The sequence below is a fragment of the Brachionichthys hirsutus genome, chromosome 1 (assembly GCF_040956055.1).
Source record: "Brachionichthys hirsutus isolate HB-005 chromosome 1, CSIRO-AGI_Bhir_v1, whole genome shotgun sequence".
NCBI classification, from domain to species: domain Eukaryota; kingdom Metazoa; phylum Chordata; class Actinopteri; order Lophiiformes; family Brachionichthyidae; genus Brachionichthys; species Brachionichthys hirsutus.
In genome coordinates, this window is record NC_090897.1 from 113,850 (window position 1) to 134,567 (window position 20,718).

At 52.8% G+C, this 20,718-nt stretch overlaps 1 protein-coding gene across 1 annotated transcript in view; it reads left to right on the forward strand.

Moving 5' to 3' along the window:
* samd4a (sterile alpha motif domain containing 4A) overlaps positions 1 to 20,718 on the forward strand; it is a 36,175-nt gene that overhangs the window by 10,946 nt on the left and 4,511 nt on the right. Inside the window, exons 3-10 of the mRNA XM_068751462.1 lie at positions 4,236 to 4,814; positions 9,442 to 9,729; positions 13,936 to 14,045; positions 15,151 to 15,237; positions 18,998 to 19,244; positions 19,325 to 19,410; positions 20,131 to 20,249; positions 20,400 to 20,598. Coding sequence (XP_068607563.1) covers positions 4,236 to 4,814; positions 9,442 to 9,729; positions 13,936 to 14,045; positions 15,151 to 15,237; positions 18,998 to 19,244; positions 19,325 to 19,410; positions 20,131 to 20,249; positions 20,400 to 20,598 — 1,715 coding nt within the window. The remainder of the gene's footprint in view (positions 1 to 4,235; positions 4,815 to 9,441; positions 9,730 to 13,935; positions 14,046 to 15,150; positions 15,238 to 18,997; positions 19,245 to 19,324; positions 19,411 to 20,130; positions 20,250 to 20,399; positions 20,599 to 20,718) is intronic.

Here is a 20,718-nt window from a genome sequence, read left to right on the forward strand (position 1 = left end):
TTGAGACAGAAATGAGGGACGCTGTCCTGCAGCATCTGTTTGAGACAGAAATGAGGGACGCTGTCCTGCAGCATGTTTGAGACAGAAAAGAGGGACGCTGTCCTGCAGCATCTGTTTGAGACAGAAATGAGGGACGCTGTCCTGCAGCATCTGTTTGAGACAGAAATGAGGGACGCTGTCCTGCAGCAGCTGTTTGAGACAGAAATGAGGGACGCTGTCCTGCAGCAGCTGTTTGACCAAAGACTGGCTCAGATATCTCATATTGTGAAAAAGGGTAGAACATGTGACCTTTCATGAATTCGGTGCCGATCGATCGGTGCATCCCTAAATTAAACATTTACATTTAACAGCCCTCCTCTTCCTCCTCCTCTTCCTCCTCCTTGGTCATTGGTCATTCTGAGACCAGTGATGCTGATCTCCCACATCCACCATCTTCTCTCTCTCTCTCTCTCTCCCTCTCTCTCTCTCTCTCAGGGCCTGTAGGAGCCTGTCTGCGTTTCATGTTGGGAGATGTCTCTTTGTCTTTACCCCCCCCCCCCCCCCCCCCCACACACACACACACACACACACACACACACTGTACCACACCTATCTTCACCTCTTTGCTGTGCGTTTCCCTGATTCGTCCTCCTTTGCTTCGTCATGACATCGTTTGTCTTGATGATCAGTATCATGACACGTTACAGCTTTGACACTCTCCTCTCTTGTGATTGGTTCAGTGAACGTCACATGACTGCTGCTGCTCATATATACCATCCCTGCATCAGAATACTAGTAAGTTTTACCATAAACACTCCAGGTTTTATGTTTGTATCTGGCAGGTTTATCTGCTGTGAGATTTATATTTTTATATTTTTAGTTACGTATATAATATTCTTCTAGCAAACGGTTCAGAATCTCCGTAAACATCTCAGCGTTGTGTTACTTTGTTGTAAACTGAGGTGGAGTACAGTGTGTGTGTGTGTGTGTGTACGTGCACGCTGGGCCTGCCCATTGATCCGTTAGGAATCATGGCATTCTTCAGCAGCAGGCTCTGGGCTGGTCCAGAACATTCCCACTGCTGAGCTGGAGAATCCTCCAGAAAGCAGGAGAACCTTTCCTTTCTACCTCCTCCTTTCTACCTCCTCCTTTCTACCTCCTCCCGTCTACCTCCTCCCGTCTACCTCCTCCTTTCTACCTCCTCCCGTCTACCTCCTCCTTTCTACCTCCTCCTTTCTACCTCCTCCCGTCTACCTCCTCCTTTCTACCTCCTCCCGTCTACTTCCTCCTTTCTACCTCCTCCCGTCTACTTAATTGAGTTCTTACGGAGGGATACGTACCGGTGCTGTCCTTCAACATAGTATTATAGTCAGGAGCCTTACGGAGGGATACGTACCGGTGCTGTCCTTCAACATAGTATTATAGTCAGGAGCCTCACGGAGGGATACGTACCAGTGCTGTCCTTCAACATAGTATTATAGTCAGGAGCCTCACGGTGCTGTCCTTCAACATAGTATTATAGTCAGGAGCCTCGCGGAGGGATACGTACCGGTGCTGTCCTTCAACATAGTATTATAGTCAGGAGCCTTACGGAGGGATACGTACCGGTGCTGTCCTTCAACATAGTATTATAGTCAGGAGCCTCGCGGAGGGATACGTACCAGTGCTGTCCTTCAACATAGTATTATAGTCAGGAGCCTCATGGTGCTGTCCTTCAACATAGTATTATAGTCAGGCACCTCACGGAGTGATACGTACCGATGCTGTCCTTCAACATAGTATTATAGTCAGGAGCCTCACGGAGGGATACGTACCGGTGCTGTCCTTCAACATAGTATTATAGTCAGGCGCCTCACGGAGGGATACGTATCGGTGCTGTCCTTCGACATAGTATTATAGTCAGGAGCCTCACGGAGGGACACGTACCGGTGCAGTCCTTCGACATAGTATTATAGTCAGGCGCCTCACGGAGGGATACGTATCGGTGCTGTCCTTCAACATAGTATTATAGTCAGGAGCCTCGCGGAGGGATACGTACCGGTGCTGTCCTTCAACATAGTATTATAGTCAGGAGCCTCACGGAGGGATACGTACCGGTGCTGTCCTTCAACATAGTATTATAGTCAGGAGCCTCACGGAGGGATACGTACCGGTGCTGTCCTTCAACATAGTATTATAGTCAGGAGCCTCACGGAGGGATACGTACCGGTGCTGTCCTTCAACATAGTATTATAGTCAGGAGCCTCACGGAGGGATACGTACCGGTGCTGTCCTTCAACATAGTATTATAGTCAGGAGCCTCACGGAGGGATACGTACCGGTGCTGTCCTTCAACATAGTATTATAGTCAGGAGCCTCACGGAGGGATACGTACCGGTGCTGTCCTTCAACATAGTATTATAGTCAGGAGCCTCACGGAGGGATACGTACCGGTGCTGTCCTTCAACATAGTATTATAGTCAGGAGCCTCACGGAGGGATACGTACCGGTGCTGTCCTTCAACATAGTATTATAGTCAGGAGCCTCACGGAGGGATACGTACCGGTGCTGTCCTTCAACATAGTATTATAGTCAGGAGCCTCACGGAGGGATACGTACCGGTGCTGTCCTTCAACATAGTATTATAGTCAGGAGCCTCACGGAGGGATACGTACCGGTGCTGTCCTTCAGCATAGTATTATAGTCAGGAGCCTCACGGAGGGATACGTACCGGTGCTGTCCTTCAACATAGTATTATAGTCAGGAGCCTCACGGAGGGATACGTACCGGTGCTGTCCTTCAGCATAGTATTATAGTCAGGAGCCTCACGGAGGGATACGTACCGGTGCTGTCCTCCAACACACCCGTCCTGCTTCTGTTAGCACGCTCGGAGTATGAGTCAGAATTTCTGTTACATTTTAATGTTTTCCGTTGTCAGACGGACCAAGCTTTGGATTATTCAAAGGAATGAAGGATGACATCATCGCTGAAGGAGCATGACATAACTTCCTGGCTCCCTTTTCCCTCCCACTCAAACCTTTTTTCCCGTGGTCTTCCCTCCTATCCTCTCCTCTTGTTGTCTTTGTCTCTTTCGGTATGATGTCCTCTGCTGGGTTTGGGGACAGCATGGCCTCGTTCACATTTGTCTCGCTGTTTTGTTGGACACCAGCTTGTGTGTTACCGGCCGGTGGCTTACTCGGCACCGTCGCAGTACAGTCGTGCAGTATGTGTTTCGTAGCACATGTGACACATTAACATAATAATACTGCATACTTAGGGCTTTAAAAACACACTAAAGTACTGCTGCTATTAGGGATTTCCTTCATTTTGCAGGGTCGGCCTGTTTAGCTTCTGGAGTCGATGAGAAAAGACGCCGCCTGTCTGGTTCATCGAACAAACCTGCAATAAGTCTGAGAACAACGACCATCTTTATTCCTGACTTGTGAAAATGGTACACAGGCTGCACTATTTTTTGTAGAATGTTTTTGGTTATTTTTTCTTTTTGCATTACAAGAAAGAAAAGCTAAAACTCAGGATACATTATTGGTGGTTTAAGTGCTTTTGTTAGATGGTTATTTTCTTAACGACCACAAACCTTGTAATTTCCCTTTATCTGTAGAAGCCAAATACTGCTGTGCACTTTATTTTTGGTGAGAACGTCAGTTTTATAAACAAGATCCGTAGGTTTACGTCCCCCAAGCAGCAAATTCAATGCATCTCTATTAGTGTGGCTGCCCAACTGGTTGGTATCTATAGCCCTCGGAATGGGCTCCCGATGGCCCGCTGTCTCGTACAACAATAGAGCTCCATGAGCTGCAGGTTATGTATAGAGCTGTGCAGCCGCCACCAGGAACCTGCACAGCTGGGTGCCAACGGGGAACAAAATAGCAGGATGACCTGGGCCTGACGTCATCTTACGGTCTACGTGTTTGTTCATTTATCTATCCATCTGTTCAATTCATTTGTATTTCCATAGCACCAGATCACAACAGGAAGTTAGCTCAGGTCCCTTGAATAAGATAAGCCCAGAGATAATTCCGTTATCTATTAAAGGTTCCTTTTTGACCTTGACTAAGGCTGTCTCTGAACTTGGAGCTGGCGACTGCTTTCTCTGAAAGAGACGATGTAAATGTGAACCGAAGGCGGTGGAACTACCAAGAGTAAGGGTCGGGGGTCAGGGGGGGGGGGTCTGTGTTACATGAAGCTTACATTGCCCTTATTCCAGTGATCATCTGTTCATCCAGTTCGATCAGCAAAGGCTTTCTCTCGTCTTACAGGGGTGATCAGCCGGTGGCAAAGCGAGTCTAAGGAAAATGTGATCTCCCTCGTTCTCACCCACCTGCCCCTGCTCAAACCTGGCAACACCGAAGCCAAGGGTGAGTACATGCGCTTGCTGCCACGCATTCTGGCCCACACCATCGAGCATGGCCACCACCTGGAGGAGTCCCGCCAACTCCTCTCCTACGCCCTCATTCACCCCGCCACCTCCTTGGAGGACCGTGCTGCCCTGGCGCTCTGGCTCAACCACTTGGAGGAGAGGGCAGCTGCCCGAGGAGACTCACTGGAAAGGCCTCCTCCTGCTGGGTCGCAGCACCACCCATCCACCCTCAACTCATCAGGATCCTCTTCTTCCACTAACACGTCATCATCGGGAAATCTCTATTCCCTGCATCACCATCAGCGCTTGGGCTCGGATGATCGCCTCAATGGGTGGCAGAACTCCAGGGATTCTGGCCTGGGGGGAGGCTGGCAGCAGCAGCAGCAGAGCTGTGAGAATGGCCACCTCCTTCTCTACCCGTCATCCTCTGTGCCGGCAACCATCAACACGGTCGGGACTGGTGGGAGCAGCAACACCAGTAAGTAGAGTCCCTCTCTCCCTTCTCTTTATTGGGCGGAACAATGGAGGGGAATAGAATAGTCTGACCCCAGAGACGTGCGTATCACACGAGAGAAATCGGTAACATTTCAACTGTTCTTGTGGAAATTCTATTACAGGTTTGGCGAGAAAGGGAAATAATGATATTAATAATACAGAGTGTCTGGTCTGTCACTGGGTGGCTGGATCGAGTGTTGGTTGACGCTGTCCATGAACATGTCGCGTTGACCCGTTCATGGTTCTTTCAATTTGCTTACTTACGTCAAATCTCGCCTGATGACGACCCCCTGTCGCCCGTTAACCCGTTCAAATATATATTGTTTCTGTCCTGTTTTCCCTCAAAGTCCTGTCTAATCCTCAGGGCCCCCAAACCCCCCCAAACACGCTGACGTGGTGGACGACACCCGCAGCCCACAGCAGCTAAGAGGCTGAGCGAGGTGTGACAAGCGCACACAAAGGGCAGGGCTGCTGAGATTGAACGTAACCGTGCTCAGAGCAGGATATTTCCAGGCTAGAATGCAAGGGCTCTGTTACTTTCTTCTGGGAGATGAAAGAAACAGCTGAGAGTGTATAAATAAAGACACTTAAAGCCCTGACGGCTTCGGCCCACACGAAAGACCGTCATTAAGATGCTCGTCCTGACAATCAGAGGTATAATTGTCCAACCACATCGACCTGCATGCTACTGATACAGCATCCTGTTGACCCCCCCCCCCCCCAGCCTCAGTCCAAGCCGCAGCAGCACATACCAGCCATCCTTTACCTTGTAAGGCAGCCTTTGTGAGAGACTGTATTTAAGGAAAATGGCTAATATTTAGGGACTGGATCTTGTAATGTTAGATGGGCACCTATTTTAAAAGGGGCCCATCGAGTCCTATACATAGCCCAAACAGTAAGAGGACCGCATATAGGAGGAGGAGAGAGCCGGGAGTACTGGTGGAAGATTACTCCGTCAGCCCGGCGACATTGAAGCTGCCCACCTTTTTATTCAGCTTCCCTTCAGCAGGAAGAACTTTTATTGGTTTAAAGTAGTGGTGTTTCAGGTGTAGCACACAAATACCAGTACGGCTTCCTTATGAATTTATTCTGAGGCGTACGGGTTTCAATTGTTAATGACTGCAGCAGGAAGATGATGTAGAAAGATTTGGTTGGCATGAGGTTCACATCAAAAGTCATTTGTAAACCTTTGTTTGGGTTGATTCAAAGGTATGCCTGATGTGCTTGTCAGGATACAATAGACAGAAGAATATATGTAAAGACTTGACATGCTAGATTTACCTCAATAAATAAATAAAATACAGTTTTGCAGTATGTCTAAGAATATTATTGGGCTGTGAGAGAGAGATGCAGTTTATTACAGTGTGGATACGAGATTCAGGATTCAAGATACTTTATCATTATGCGAACATAATAAAATCGTGTGAAGGCCCACTGCTTAAGGCACACATCATAACATAATCAAAATCAGAAACAAAAACTAAATTCTCTCTCTTAAGAAACAATATATACATACACAAAGAGAGTGTGAATCACAGGCAATGGTGCAAAATAGCAGCAGCAGCAGCACAATCAATAAAGCGTCCCAGATCACTACAAAAAAATAAAAAAAATAAAACAATATTCATCAGGGAACGGCTGCTTTCACAGCCCGGGGGAAGAAGCTGTTCCTGAGCCTCGCTGTGCTGCTTCTTATTGTCCTGAACCGCCTCCCTGATGGGGGCGGGACAAACAGTCTGTGGCCCGGGTGGGTGGGGTCTGTGGCGATGCGTCTGGCCCTCCTCTGGACTCTGGAGGTGTAAACAGAGTCCAAGTCAGGCAGACGGTGACCCACAATCCCCTGAGCTGTCCTCACCACCCGGGATAGGTCCTTCCTGTCCTGCGCCGTGCGGCATCGAAAGGGTTCCCTCCCGGTGCCACTCGTTAACTGGACAAATCAATTCACTTCTGGGCTACTTTTACAAGTAGAATGGAGCCATAGAAGAGACATCCTGCAATTACCATAGATGGAGCACAAAATGTATAAAAATGTTCTAAAAGATTTTGGATGACAGTCTCTATCAGAGAAAAGAAACCCAAGAGGACTGTGAGGTAGCAGCCTTTCAAACTACAAGCTTGTATATTCTTGTACCTGCAGGGATTCCCTCCAGGTGTCCCTTTGACAAACACGTGTCCAGGTTGGACCCTGCCTCTTGCCCGGTCGGCTGGGATGGGCTCCAGCATCCAGCTCCCTTTCATTAACAACTTGGATGTGTGGCATTAGATTTGGAGCTTAAACATTTGCCCGTTTGTAACATTTACGTGACGTGAAAGTCAGTCAGACATTACAGTCCAAATAAATCTAGTACAGCGGAACCTCAGTTCTTGAGCGACTCGGTTTTCAAACAAAAGATTAAAATGCCTCGGAAGTGGAACAGATTTTCGGAGTTTGAACACACGAGTGGAGCCGAGTTGAACTGAAGACAAGCGAACGAAGGCGGAGTCTACCCGAGTAGGTTCAGTTTGAGTCGACTGAAGGCGGAGTCTACCCGAGTAGGTTCAGTTTGAGTCGAACGAAGGCGGAGTCTACCCGAGTAGGTTCAGTTTGAGTCGACTGAAGGCGGAGTCTACCCGAGTAGGTTCAGTTTGAGTTGACTGAAGGCGGAGTCTACCCGAGTAGGTTCAGTTTGAGTCGAACGAAGGCGGAGTCTACCCGAGTAGGTTCAGTTTGAGTCGAACGAAGGCGGAGTCTACCCGAGTAGGTTCAGTTTGAGTCGACTGAAGGCGGAGTCTACCCGAGTAGGTTCAGTTTGAGTCGACTGAAGGCGGAGTCTACCCGAGTAGGTTCAGTTTGAGTCGACCGAAGGCGGAGTCTACCCGAGTAGGTTCAGTTTGAGTCGAACGAAGGCGGAGTCTACCCGAGTAGGTTCGGTTTGAGTCGAACGAAGGCGGAGTCTACCAGAGTAGGTTCGGTTTGAGTCGAACAAAGGCGGAGTCTACCCGAGTAGGTTCGGTTTGAGTCGACTGAAGGCGGAGTCTACCCAAGTAGGTTCGGTTTGAGTCGACCGAAGGCGGAGTCTACCCGAGTAGGTTCGGTTTGAGTCGAACGAAGGCGGAGTCTACCCAAGTAGGTTCGGTTTGAGTCGACTGAAGGCGGAGTCTACCCGAGTAGGTTCGGTTTGAGTCGAACGAAGGCGGAGTCTACCCGAGTAGGTTCGGTTTGAATCGAACGAAGGCGGAGTCTACCCGAGTAGGTTCGGTTTGAGTCGACTGAAGGCGGAGTCTACCCGAGTAGGTTCGGTTTGAGTCGAACGAAGGCGGAGTCTACCCGAGTAGGTTCAGTTTGAGTCGAACGAAGGCGGAGTCTACCCGAGTAGGTTCAGTTTGAGTCGACTGAAGGCGGAGTCTACCCGAGTAGGTTCGGTTTGAGTCGAACGAAGGCGGAGTCTACCCGAGTAGGTTCGGTTTGAGTCGACTGAAGGCGGAGTCTACCCGAGTAGGTTCAGTTTGAGTCGACTGAAGGCGGAGTCTACCCGAGTAGGTTCGGTTTGAGTCGACTGAAGGCGGAGTCTACCCGAGTAGGTTCGGTTTGAGTCGACTGAAGGCGGAGTCTACCCGAGTTGGTTCGGTTTGAGTCGAACGAAGGCGGAGTCTACCCGAGTAGGTTCAGTTTGAGTCGACTGAAGGCGGAGTCTACCCGAGTAGGTTCAGTTTGAGTCGAACAAAGGCGGAGTCTACCCGAGTAGGTTCAGTTTGAGTCGAACAAAGGCGGAGTCTACCCGAGTAGGTTCAGTTTGAGTCGACTGAAGGCGGAGTCTACCCGAGTAGGTTCGGTTTGAGTCGACCTGCCATTGGCGAAAGCATATCTTTGCTTCCTGTGTGTGTTTTTTCACTTTGTTCTCTTTAGCTCTGAGTCATGGGTCCAGAGAAAGGCAGCAGTAAAACTACTGGAAAAGAAAAGAGGAAAGTAGTGAGAACAACTGTTGAATTAAAGAAGGAAATAATTTCAGAATATGAAAATGACATCCGTGTCTGGGAGATTGTTATGCAGTACGGGATGGAGATTTGGACTTTCCTTAAGAAAACTGAGCTAAAGAGAAGGACTATAACCCAGGAGGACAGTTACCCAGTCATTCATGGAAGAGGACTCCCTTTCAAAGGAATAACCCCTCCCTCCGGACACCGCAGCCAAAACGGGATGTAAATGATACAGAATCTTGTTGAATTAACTTTTATTATGCTTTTGTTTTTTGTACTATTTACACGTGTATGTGTAATCTGTTGTTTAGATACACGTAGTTACACATTAATATACCTGTAGGCATGTCAACGGACATTTATCTGGTGCGGAGGAACGGGTTCATCGAGTTTACATGATTTATTATGGAAATAGAGTTTCGGTTTTCGAACAAATAGATTTTCGATCAGACTTACGGAACGAATCATGTTCGAGGGCCGAGGTTCTTCTGTATTTGATTTATCATTGTTGTGTGAAGTCACTGTTAGTCCAATTGACCTAGTTTCATGTTAGCTTTGCTCCAGTCAGTGACTGATGACCTCACTTCCTGTAGCTTTTCTCGTGTTAGTTCTCCAGCCTTAGCCTATTGACTAGTCTTGCTCCTGCCCTGCAGTCCTGTCGAGTGGGAGTGGCAGCCAACAGCACAGTCCCCTGAAGCGCTCCATGTCCCTCACGCCTCCCATGAGTGGCCCCAGTAACCAGCCCCTGGGCCACGTCTGGCTTTCCCAGGAGGACCTACGGAGCGCCAGAGGCCCAGCCCCGGACCACGCACCTCTGTCCCCCCAGAGCAGCATCGCCTCCTCAGGCAGCGGAGGCAGTGAGCATCTGGAGGAGGCCGGGTTTGGCGGAGGTTCAGGTCTGCATCACAGTTCATTCCACGAGGATGGCAGTGGCATGAGGGGTGAGTGCTAAACACCAGCGTGAAGTTTGCATAACTTTGGTGCCAGTGGATATCAGATTACATCTCACTAACCACTGTAGATTGTAATGATATCAGTAACAGCCTCCTAAATTGTCCATGAAAAGATGCAGCTGAGGATAAGTGTAAACCACCTGAGCATTTGACGATGCTTTCAGAGGAAGAGATACTCACCTGGAGCAGCCGGCCAGCTCTGAGGATCATGTTTTTGATTTCTCCAGCGCTCTGCTGGGTGAGAAGCTGACGGGGATGCAGGTTGACGCCCCTCTCGTGTCATGGGTTACTGATTACCTGACTGGCAGAACTCAGTATGTACACCTGCAGAGCTGCGTGTCAGACAGAGTGATCAGTAATACTGGGGCACCTCAGGGAACTGTTCTCTCTCCCTTCCTCTTCACACTTTACACCACAGGCTTCAGCTATCGCTCAGAGTCCTGCCATCTTCAGAAGTTCTCTTATGACTCGGCCATGGTTGGGTGTATCGGCAGGGGGGGGGTCTGAGTACAGGGCTGTGGTTAATGACTTTGTCACATGGTGTGAGCTGAACCACCTGCAGCGCAACGTGGCAAAGACGAAGGAACTGGTGGTGGACCTAAGGAGGGCAAAGTCTCCAATGAGCCCTGTTTCCATCCAGGAGGTCAAGGTGGACTCAGTGGGGGACTATAAATATCTGGGGGTCCTCATTGACAATAAACTGGACTGGGCTCGGAACACTGAAGCCCTTTACATGAAAGGCCAGAGCCGCCTCTATTTCCTGAGGAGGCTCGGGTCCTTCAACATCTGCCGGATGATGTTGAGGATGTTTTATGAGTCTGTGGTATCTAGTCCATCCCGTTTGCTGGGGCAGCAGGCTGAGGGTATCTAGTCCATCCTGTTTGCTGGGGCAGCAGACTGAGGGTATCTAGTCCATCCCGTTTGCTGGGGCAGCAGACTGGGGGTATCTAGTCCATCCTGTTTGCTGGGGCAGCAGACTGAGGGTATCTAGTCCATCCCGTTTGCTGGGGCAGCAGGCTGAGGGTATCTAGTCCATCCCGTTTGCTGGGGCAGCAGACTGGGGGTATCTAGTCCATCCTGTTTGCTGTGGTATGTTGGGGCAGCAGACCGGGGGTATCTAGTCCATCCTGTTTGCTGCGGCAGCAGGCTGAGGGTATCTAGTCCATCCTGTTTGCTGGGGCAGCAGGCTGAGGGTATCTGGTCCATCCCATTTGCTGGGGCAGCAGGCTGAGGGTATCTAGTCCATCCCGTTTGCTGGGGCAGCAGGCTGAGGGTATCTAGTCCAACCCATTTGCTGGGGCAGCAGACTGGGGGTGTCTAGTCCATCCTGTTTGCTGGGGTATGTTGGGGCAGTGGACCGGGGGTATCTAGTCCATCCTGTTTGCTGGGGCAGCAGACTGAGGGTATCTAGTCCATCCTGTTTGCTGGGGCAGCAGAATGAGGGTATCTAGTCCATCCTGTTTGCTGGGGCAGCAGACTGAGGGTATCTAGTCCATCCTGTTTGCTGGGGCAGCAGACCGGGGGTATCTAGTCCATCCCGTTTGCTGGGGCAGCAGGCTGAGGGTATCTAGTCCATCCTGTTTGCTGGGGCAGCAGACCGGGGGTATCTAGTCCATCCCGTTTGCTGGGGCAGCAGGCTGAGGGTATCTAGTCCATCCTGTTTGCTGGGGCAGCAGGCTGAGGGTATCTAGTCCATCCTGTTTGCTGGGGCAGCAGACTGAGGGTATCTAGTCCATCCCGTTTGCTGGGGCAGCAGACTGAGGGTATCTAGTCCATCCCGTTTGCTGGGGCAGCAGACTGGGGGTATCTAGTCCATCCTGTTTGCTGGGGCAGCAGACTGAGGGTATCTAGTCCATCCCGTTTGCTGGGGCAGCAGGCTGAGGGTATCTAGTCCATCCCGTTTGCTGGGGCAGCAGGCTGAGGGTATCTGGTCCATCCTGTTTGCTGTGGTATGTTGGGGCAGCAGACCGGGGGTATCTAGTCCATCCTGTTTGCTGTGGTATGTTGGGGCAGCAGACCGGGGGTATCTAGTCCATCCTGTTTGCTGCGGCAGCAGGCTGAGGGTATCTAGTCCATCCTGTTTGCTGGGGCAGCAGGCTGAGGGTATCTGGTCCATCCCATTTGCTGGGGCAGCAGGCTGAGGGTATCTAGTCCATCCCGTTTGCTGGGGCAGCAGACTGAGGGTATCTAGTCCATCCCGTTTGCTGGGGCAGCAGACTGAGGGTATCTAGTCCATCCTGTTTGCTGGGGCAGCAGGCTGAGGGTATCTAGTCCATCCTGTTTGCTGGGGCAGCAGACTGAGGGTATCTAGTCCATCCCGTTTGCTGGGGCAGCAGACTGAGGGTATCTAGTCCATCCCGTTTGCTGGGGCAGCAGACTGGGGGTATCTAGTCCATCCTGTTTGCTGGGGCAGCAGACTGAGGGTATCTAGTCCATCCCGTTTGCTGGGGCAGCAGGCTGAGGGTATCTAGTCCATCCCGTTTGCTGGGGCAGCAGGCTGAGGGTATCTGGTCCATCCTGTTTGCTGTGGTATGTTGGGGCAGCAGACCGGGGGTATCTAGTCCATCCTGTTTGCTGTGGTATGTTGGGGCAGCAGACCGGGGGTATCTAGTCCATCCTGTTTGCTGCGGCAGCAGGCTGAGGGTATCTAGTCCATCCTGTTTGCTGGGGCAGCAGGCTGAGGGTATCTGGTCCATCCCATTTGCTGGGGCAGCAGGCTGAGGGTATCTAGTCCATCCCGTTTGCTGGGGCAGCAGGCTGAGGGTATCTAGTCCATCCCATTTGCTGGGGCAGCAGACTGGGGGTGTCTAGTCCATCCTGTTTGCTGGGGTATGTTGGGGCAGTGGACCGGGGGTATCTAGTCCATCCTGTTTGCTGGGGCAGCAGACTGAGGGTATCTAGTCCATCCTGTTTGCTGGGGCAGCAGAATGAGGGTATCTAGTCCATCCTGTTTGCTGGGGCAGCAGACTGAGGGTATCTAGTCCATCCTGTTTGCTGGGGCAGCAGGCTGAGGGTATCTAGTCCATCCTGTTTGCTGTGACAGCAGGCTGAGGGTATCTAGTCCATCCTGTTTGCTGGGGCAGCAGACTGAGGGTCGCAGACTCAAACACTTGGTAAGGTTGTCCATAAGGCAGGTGATGTTGTGGGGGTGAAACTGGGCTCTTTAGAGACACTGATGGAGAGAAGGATGCTGCAGAAACGCTGAAGCATCCTGGACGACAAAGGAGCACTCGGACAATGAGACTGAGACCACCCCCCTCAAAGATTGAACGTCACAGAAGGGCCTTCCTTCTTGTGGAAATTAAAATAAACAAAGTTTCATTGTAAGCTTTTATTGCTTTTATATATTATATTTTACTGTTTCTAGTAATGCTCTGTCAGGGGTCAGGAACCTATGGCTCGGGAGCCATATGTGGCTCTTTTGATGGCTGCATCTGGCTATCTATGAATCGCCTAGGCAACGTAGATGAGGCAGAGACACTGATCAAGTGTTGTTGCTGTATTTTGCTGTCAAATAGCGGTCGACGTGCAAAAGGGTCCGCCCAACGGCCGGTTCTGAGATCAGGAAGTGAACTGCCCTCGTTTTCATCGCGTTGTCAGCTCGCTAACTTTAGAAGATGGCTGAAAGAAACAAAGACGAGGAGAATCGTACTTTTCACTTTGTAGTCACAAAGCGATCAGCAAAACCTCATTAATGGTAAGAAATATCCATCATTGATTAGCAACAGCATAACAGCGTTATTACAAAGAATTCAGAGACTTGCATTTAGTTTTAAACATATTGTACGGCTCTCACGGAATGACATTTAATATGTGGCGTTCATGGCTCTCTCAGCCAAAAAGGTTCCCGACCCCTGCTCTATGTGCTGGTCTCCTATTGCTGTCTGATTCTGATATGAGCCGCTCGACCCGTTTAGAGGCTGCAGTGAGCTGTTGGTTCTGCTGGAGCCGAAGGTCCACACAGTGACCCGCTAGAATCACTGTCCACTCCAAGTCGTCTCAACAAGGAACTGATCCACTCGCCAACGTCACTTCAAAAGACAACTGTTCAGTTGTTGAGTGTAGTAGTGGCGTGATGACGGGGGCAGAACCGGAGGGTCGCTGGGTCACGTTTCAGCACACGTATTCTTGAGCAATAATTCTGTGCCGGTTTTTGAAAGACAGAATCCGACCATTTCTTTGTTTGTTCCGCAGACGTTCCTGCGTGGCTCAAGAGTCTCCGTCTCCATAAGTACGCTGCTCTGTTCTCCACGATGACCTACGATGAGATGCTGTCGCTGACTGAAGAGCAACTAGAAGCACAGGTCCGTGCACACGCACGCACACACACGCACACACACAGGAAAGCATAAAATACGAAGAAAATAGGGGGACTCATGGTGACTCGGTGGATTAGTCACTACAAATGATCTGTCTCGACGTGGCCCTGTGATGCGCTGGCGACTCCTACGGGGTGTACCCCGCCTCTCGCCTGTAGCAAGGTGGGATAGGCTTCTGCAGAACCCGGGACCCGTAACTATTAGGGGTGTAACGGTACACTAAAATTTAATTTCGGTTCAGTTTCTTGAGGTGCTCAGTTCGGTTTTCGGTACAAAAAAGGCAGAAAAAACTGCTTTTATAAAAAAATAAAAAATGCAAACAATAGAATTTGTATAAATAAATAAAAGCGACCCATTTGGGTGATATTTCAAATAAATTAGAGTTTTTAAAACTATTGTATTGTAACAATTTAAAAATCGTAATAAATTTATTAATAAGTTAAAACTGTAAACTTTGAACACGAAGCAGCAACAGCCTGAATATGACAAATGGAACTAGTACTACTACTAACTATTTAAGCTTAAAGGTTTTAGCTAGAAAGATTAACTTAAACACATTTCCTGCAGAAAGCACAGATCTGGTTGCCATGACAACATCTCCAGCAGAGGAGAAAACCCGTCCACTAGCACCAGAGCTAGCTGGAACACAGAGCTAATGCTTTGCTAGTTTTGCTATGTGTGCACGCCTGCGAGCTTCCAGCGCGCCCCCCCGTCAGTGTTTAATTGATTAATCACCCATTATTCTATCTTCATCAGAAGCTAACTTTACCTAAAAATGTTGAATCTACTCTGAAATGGGAGGATGCAGCTTAAATTAGCACCAGGAAGTCGTGCACTTCCTCCAGGTGCTGAGCTGACACAGGTGGATGTTCAACAAAGGGACCAAGATTTCCTGTGTGATGACAGAATGAATGAATTTAAATATGGCACTTATCAGTTCTTCACAGGACTCATGTTCTGCGTCTCCCTCTATTTTATTTTCCTGATAAGGCCACATGCATAGCTCTTATTTAAGTTGGAAATGTTGAACCTGAGGTCTCAGTATTTTGCAGATGAGATGTGTTTGACACAAAACCTTTTCCTCCTACAGAAAGTCACTAAAGGAGCCAGACACAAGATCGTTATCAGCATCATGAAGCTCAAGGAGCGGCAGCACCTGCTGCGCAGCCTGGAGAAGGTCGGAGCAGCTGTTTTATCCTCATCAAACCTCATTCTCATGAAGCTTTTGTGTTTCTCTATTTATTTAGTGTCCATTTAAATGGTTGTTATTGGTGGCTGAGCTGACGACCCCCCTTTTCCCATGGGTTTGCGAGCGAGGGTGAGACAGGTGGCCATTCTCAGTTGATGTATCTGAGATGGCAGCTAAGGGAGCACCTAATTCAGGAAGGAGAGTTTTGACCTCCAAATTTGAACTCATCTGCCTCGCCGACCCTCAAGTCTGCCTTCAAAGCAAGACAATGGTGGTCAAGGGCGCAGCGTTAGGAGGCCACGTTAGGAGGCGACGTTAGGAGGCCACGTTAGGAGGCCACGTTAGGAGGCGACGTCAGGAGGCCACGTTAGGAGGCGACGTTAGGAGGCGACGTTAGGAGGCGACGTCAGGAGGCGACGTCAGGAGGCGACGTCAGGAGGCCACGTTAGGAGGCCACGTTAGGAGGCCACGTTAGGAGGCCACGTTAGGAGGCGACGTCGGGAGGCGACGTCGGGAGGCCACGTTAGGAGGCGACGTCAGGAGGCGACGTCAGGAGGCGACGTTAGGAGGCGACGTTAGGAGGCGACGTTAGGAGGCGACGTCAGGAGGCGACGTCAGGAGGCGACGTCAGGAGGCGACGTCAGGAGGCGACGTTAGGAGGCGACGTTAGGAGGCGACGTCAGGAGGCGACGTCAGGAGGCGACGTCAGGAGGCGACGTTAGGAGGCGACGTTAGGAGGCGACGTTAGGAGGCGACGTTAGGAGGCGACGTTAGGAGGCGACGTTAGGAGGCGACGTTAGGAGGCGACGTTAGGAGGCGACGTTAGGAGGCGACGTTAGGAGGCGACGTTAGGAGGCGACGTTAGGAGGCGACGTTAGGAGGCGACGTTAGGAGGCGACGTCGGGAGGCGACGTCGGGAGGCGACGTCGGGAGGCGACGTCGGGAGGCGACGTCGGGAGGCGACGTCGGGAGGCGACGTCGGGAGGCGACGTCGGGAGGCGACGTTGGGAGGCGACGTCGGGAGGCGACGTCGGGAGGCGACGTCGGGAGGCGACGTCGGGAGGCCACGTTGGGAGGCGACGTTAGGAGGCCACGTTAGGAGGCCACGTTAGGAGGCCACGTTAGGAGGCCACTTTAGGAGGCCACTTTAGGAGGCCACGTTAGGAGGCCACTTTAGGAGGCCACTTTAGGAGGCGACGTCAGGAGGCGACGTCAGGAGGCGACGTCAGGAGGCGACGTTAGGAGGCCACTTTAGGAGGCCACGTTAGGAGGCCACTTTAGGAGGCCACTTTAGGAGGCGACGTCAGGAGGCGACGTCAGGAGGCCACGTTAGGAGGCGACGTTAGGAGGCGACGTCAGGAGGCCACGTCAGGAGGCCACGTTAGGAGGCCACGTCAGGAGGCCACGTTAGGAGGCCACGTTAGGAGGCCACGTTAGGAGGCCACGTTAGGAGGCCACGTTAGGAGGCCACGTTAGGAGGCCACGTTAGGAGGCCACGTCAGGAGGCCACGTCAGGAGGCCACGTCAGGAGGCGACGTCAGGAGGCGACGTCAGGAGGCCACGTTAGGAGGCCACGTTAGGAGGCCACGTTAGGAGGCCACGTTAGGAGGCCACGTTAGGAGGCCACGTTAGGAGGCCACGTTAGGAGGCCACGTTAGGAGGCCACTTTAGGAGGCCACTTTAGGAGGCGACGTTAGGAGGCCACGTTAGGAGGCCACGTTAGGAGGCGACGTCAGGAGGCGACGTCGGGAGGCGACGTCGGGAGGCGACGTCGGGAGGCGACGTCGGGAGGCGACGTCGGGAGGCGACGTCGGGAGGCGACGTCGGGAGGCGACGTCGGGAGGCGACGTCGGGAGGCGACGTCGGGAGGCGACGTCGGGAGGCGACGTCGGGAGGCGACGTCGGGAGGCGACGTCGGGAGGCCACGTCGGGAGGCCACGTTGGGAGGCGACGTTAGGAGGCCACGTTAGGAGGCCACGTTAGGAGGCCACGTTAGGAGGCCACTTTAGGAGGCCACTTTAGGAGGCCACGTTAGGAGGCCACTTTAGGAGGCCACTTTAGGAGGCGACGTCAGGAGGCGACGTTAGGAGGCCACTTTAGGAGGCCACGTTAGGAGGCCACTTTAGGAGGCCACTTTAGGAGGCGACGTCAGGAGGCGACGTCAGGAGGCCACGTTAGGAGGCGACGTTAGGAGGCGACGTCAGGAGGCCACGTCAGGAGGCCACGTTAGGAGGCCACGTTAGGAGGCCACGTTAGGAGGCCACGTTAGGAGGCCACGTTAGGAGGCCACGTTAGGAGGCCACGTTAGGAGGCCACGTTAGGAGGCCACGTCAGGAGGCCACGTCAGGAGGCCACGTCAGGAGGCGACGTCAGGAGGCGACGTCAGGAGGCGACGTCAGGAGGCCACGTCAGGAGGCCACGTTAGGAGGCCACGTTAGGAGGCCACGTTAGGAGGCCACGTTAGGAGGCCACGTTAGGAGGCCACGTTAGGAGGCCACGTTAGGAGGCCACGTTAGGAGGCCACGTTAGGAGGCCACGTTAGGAGGCCACGTTAGGAGGCGACGTTAGGAGGCGACGTCGGGAGGCGACGTCGGGAGGCGACGTCGGGAGGCGACGTCGGGAGGCGACGTCGGGGGGCGACGTTGGGAGGCGACGTCGGGAGGCGACGTTGGGAGGCGACGTCGGGAGGCGACGTTAGGAGGCGACGTTAGGAGGCGACGTTGGGAGGCGACGTCGGGAGGCGACGTCGGGAGGCGACGTTAGGAGGCGACGTTGGGGGGCGACGTTAGGAGGCGACGTTGGGGGGCGACGTTGGGAGGCGACGTTAGGAGGCGACGTTGGGGGGCGACGTTAGGAGGCGACGTTGGGGGGCGACGTTGGGAGGCGACGTTGGGAGGCGACGTCGGGAGGCGACGTTAGGAGGCGACGTCGGGAGGCGACGTTAGGAGGCGACGTCGGGAGGCGACGTCGGGAGGCGACGTTAGGAGGCGACGTTGGGGGGCGACGTTGGGAGGCGACGTTGGGAGGCGACGTTGGGAGGCGACGTTGGGAGGCGACGTTGGGAGGCGACGTTGGGAGGCGACGTTAGGAGGCGACGTTAGGAGGCGACGTTGGGAGGCGACGTTGGGGGGCGACGTTGGGGGGCGACGTTGGGGGGCGACGTTGGGAGGCGACGTTGGGGGGCGACGTTGGGAGGCGACGTTAGGAGGCGACGTTAGGAGGCGACGTTAGGAGGCGACGTTAGGAGGCGACGTTAGGAGGCGACGTTGGGAGGCGACGTTGGGAGGCGACGTCGGGAGGCGACGTCGGGAGGCGACGTCGGGAGGCGACGTCGGGAGGCGACGTCGGGGGGCGACGTCGGGGGGCGACGTCGGGAGGCGACGTCGGGAGGCGACGTCGGGAGGCGACGTCGGGAGGCGACGTCGGGAGGCGACGTCGGGAGGCGACGTCGGGAGGCGACGTTGGGAGGCGACGTTGGGAGGCGACGTTGGGAGGCGACGTTAGGAGGCGACCTTAGGAGGCGACGGAAGCGAGGCACCTGTTGCTTGGTATTTTGGGTTTACGCTCGTGCACAGCGCGACTGAGGGGGGGGGGGGGGGGGGGGGGGGTTAACCTAAACTGGTGTTTACACCATTTTAAAGCTGGAGTCATCTGAGATCGAATCAGAGAGCGTCTGTGGGTGATCATGATTGAATTGTAATTTTTGGGTGAATCACTCCTTTCATGTCCCATCATTGATCCCCACCAGGACGTGTTGGGGGGCAGTAACCTGCGCCCCCCTCTGCAGGAGCTCCATCAGATCATCATGACTCCTATCAAAGCTTTCAGTGGAGGTGAGGAGCCCTTCCTGCATCGGTCCCTGTTAAACCCTGAGGGCAAGAGCGTCGCACCTGGCTCCCACCTGAGTGGGGGTGGTGGAGGGGAGGCGGAGTCTGGCGCCGGCGTTATCGCTGAGGGGGATCTACCCGGCCAGTTCACTCGCGTCATGGGCAAAGGTGAGCTGCATCCTCCAGCAGAGATGGCCCCGCTGGCTGACTTACTTAATGCCTGTCTTCATCCTCCTCCTCATCCTCAGTTTGCACCCAGCTCCTGGTGTCGAGGTCAGACGAGGACAACATGAGCTCCTACCTGCAACTTATTGACAAGTGCCTTATCCATGAGGTATCCTGTAGCTATCACATCAAACATTTTTTTATTTAACCTTTATTTAACCAGGTGAGTCCGTTGAGAATTAATTCTCTTTTTCAATAACAACGGGCCTAAGTTGCGTGTTTTTGGTGGTGGGAGGAAGCCGCAGAACCCGGAGAGAACCCACGCAGGGAGAACATGCAAACTCCACATAGAAAAGCTGCAAGTTGGATTTGAACCTGCAACCTTCTTGCTGTGAGGCAACGGTGCTAACCACTGTGCCACCAAATGATAATAATGTTGTGTACATTTGTTTTTCTAATTGTTACCACGAATGTTTCTGTGACTGATATCGTGGTATTATCATACAGTAGTACCTCTACTTGTGTCATACAGTAGTACTATAGTATAGTAGTAATGAATCATTTGTCGAGCACGCCCCCTGATTAACACACCCCAGCAGGGGTCTCCCACCGGTACCGGGCCGTGGCAGGAAAAAGGTTGGGGGCCGCTGCCCTACAGCACAAATACCAGAAACCGTGAAAGACACTCGTGTTCGCCGAGCTGGACCGAGGCGCGGCGCTGCCGGCGACACGGCTCGTGTGTAGAAACCGTTTTGTTGAGTCACGCAACGTAGGAGTACGCGTGAGTAGAGGTATTACTGTACTAGGGTGTAGTTTTGTATGGAAAAGGCTTTTGATGTGATGGAATGCACATCAGTGGCCTCATGTCATGTTCTCCCCTCCCTGTCAGTCCTTCGCTGTGACGCAGAAGAAAAGGCTGTCGTCATGGAAACAACAGGTCCAGAGGCTCTTCCGGTCCATTCCTCGGAAAGCCCTCCTGGACATAGCAGGGTACCGGCTACAGAGGAGGTAAACACGGGCTCGTGTTCCCATCGATCCGTCGCTAAATATCAGCCAATCATCTATAGAGACTGATCAGGGCCAGAGCTAAGTACACTGTAAAACACGGAGTACTGCAGTGGAGTACTGCAGTGTGCCTTTTACCTGATCCCGCTGCAGCCGCTTCGGCCAGTCGAACTCTCTCCCCGCCGGCTGCGTTGGGAGCGGCGTGTCGGCCAGGAGGAGCCTCCGACAGTTCCAGGTGCCCTCGAGGAGCCTGCCGGGTGCCCGGCTGGGCCTGCTGGGCAGCGGGGGCCTGCTGGGATCCACGCCCCGCAGCTCCAGCAGCACACCCACTGGCCCCAAGCAGGGGAGACAGGTGAGTCTACCTGTTTGCACACAGGTCTGCTTAGCAGCAGGTAGAGCCGCCCGTCGGATGCTGAGATGTTCCCCTCGCCGAGGAGCCGCTTTGTTGGTTTGTCTGTCGATTCGTGGGAGT